At 34.4% G+C, this 2,040-nt stretch overlaps 1 protein-coding gene across 4 annotated transcripts in view; it reads right to left on the bottom strand.

Annotated features, from left to right (window-relative positions):
- Window positions 1–853: 853 nt before the first annotated feature.
- PCDH9 (protocadherin 9) overlaps window positions 854–2,040 on the bottom strand; it is a 1,403,702-nt gene continuing 1,402,515 nt past the window's right edge. For all 4 annotated transcript variants that reach the window (XM_006882718.1, XM_006882720.1, XM_006882719.1 and 1 more), the window contains one exon: window positions 854–1,227. In XM_006882718.1, the coding sequence (XP_006882780.1) occupies window positions 854–1,227 (374 nt within the window). The remainder of the gene's footprint in view (window positions 1,228–2,040) is intronic.

Below are 2,040 nucleotides of genomic sequence, written 5' to 3'. Positions count from 1 at the left end.
CGATTTAAACTTTTCTTTCTTTTTTAAATTATTGTTTCTCTTGCAAAATTCCAGTATCGTAAGCTATCGTACAAGAAGCAAGATTTCAGAACCTCTTAAACACAAGAGTTTGTGATCATTGAACAATGTGTGTCAGACAGACTACTAACGCAGGAACTCCATCACCGAAAGAAAAAACAGAAATAGAGACAAAGAGAAAATTGTGAAAAAAAATAATAAAAAGGGAAGGAGCAACCATAAAGCACAGAATTATGTTACAACATTTTAGGTGAAGGTTATAAATACACAAACGTTGTTAATAATAACTGGCTTCTATTTACAGATACTTTAACACTGATTGACTTACAAGTGTCCACTAACGTTGTTAACAACACAATAGGTTTAATGCTTATCGTTTTAAGTTTTGTTTGAAGTATAATGTCAAGTATAGTGATCTGAGCACAAATCAATGACAAAAAAGAGCACAAATTTCTAACTGGATATGTTTTGTCAGTCACTCAAATCCAAAGAACTTTCTTACTCTCCAAATGCATATTCTATTTTTCATAGCAGCAGTCCAGGGTCAAAAAGAAAATGCAATTAAAAAAAAAAAAGGAAAGAAAGGATATTCGCACAATGGAGATATCTCTAGAGAGTTTACTCAATTCTAGTAAACAAGACCACATGGCTAGTAGTACTATTTTCTCTCTTACATTGCAAACCATTGCATCCTCCATAGTGCTAAAACAAAGTATGCATATCCCTGCTATAAGGGGCATAGTTGTAGAGATCTATTGAATATATAAAGCTCCGACACACATAGTATTAGCATGTCTATTTAGGTTAAAGTCATTAGGTCCTATGTAGCCTTTCCTTAGAGTTGGTGCTCTTTTGGACTCTCAATTGCGCCTCCTGCTTGCTTGTAAGACTTCAGATTTGCCAGAGGAATGTCTGCCATGTGGCTGCCATTGTTGAAATGGCCTTCATTGGAGCCATACTGCTTACGGTCATTGAACTGGTTCCTGGTATTTTCTTCTTTCCAGGCTCTGGTCAGGGTGTGCCCATTCACTAGCTTGTCCTTCTTGACCCATTCTTTCTGGGGTGCAAAGGTTGACAGTGGAGATTTTGGATGTTGATATGGGCCCAAGCCAGGAGGCATCCAGCAATTATCAGAATGGCCCAAAACCAAGCACTCTTGAGTGCACATCTCTGTAGCTTCAGCTAATCCTCGGGGGCCCAGAGGCCCATCTACAAAGGACAAAAGAGAAAAAAGGAAATGGTCAGAATTTCCATGTGTAATTATCTCCTTAGAGGAAAATGAAATCAGTTTAAACCATTCATAGCTAATTATGCATTGTCCTTTCAATGTGAACTGAGAAGGAATCATGTTCATTGTTGTAGAGGTAAGATTTTTAGTTGTCTGACCCCCTTGAGCCTTAATTTACATACAGAAATATAGAAAACGAGTAATAGGTAGACAGACAGATAGGGATAAATATCAACCTGAATTTTATCATCTCTAAACAACATATCCTATGGTGTATATAGAATTATTTAAATATATGTTATGTAAGTGATTTATGTTATGTTATATAAATATGTAAATATTATAAACCCAAAGCAACAGAATACAAAATACTACTCTGTGAACATTAATCGTACTTTGGGTCAGGCTTTACAAGGAAAAAATGTGCAGGGTTATTGGACAGGAGACATAGTCGTCAAATATAAGTACTCAAAGTAATTATATAAAATATTATTTTTTTAGTGTTCCAAATAAGCAATTTCTAGTATTAATTTTTTTCTTGTAAGCACATGGTGAAAATGTTGTAATGTTTTAAAAAATTGAATTTTCATATTAAGGAGTATTTTAACTATGATATGTTACCAAAGACAAAATTGGTCAGCTGCAAGCAATCTGAACAGTTGCAAGTCAATAAAGAAGTCATTTGCATCTAGACTCATTCTAAATATAAACTATGTTCTGTATTTCTAAGTGTGAAAAACTGAAGAAAAATTGAACCACATGGAGTAAAATAAACAAGGGGGAAAGTAATTATA

Source organism: Elephantulus edwardii, unplaced genomic scaffold, assembly GCF_000299155.1.
Source record: "Elephantulus edwardii isolate Elephantulus edwardi_28Jun2011 unplaced genomic scaffold, EleEdw1.0 scaffold00023, whole genome shotgun sequence".
NCBI classification, from domain to species: Eukaryota; Metazoa; Chordata; class Mammalia; order Macroscelidea; family Macroscelididae; genus Elephantulus; species Elephantulus edwardii.
This window is presented reverse-complemented; position numbering and strand designations above follow the sequence as displayed.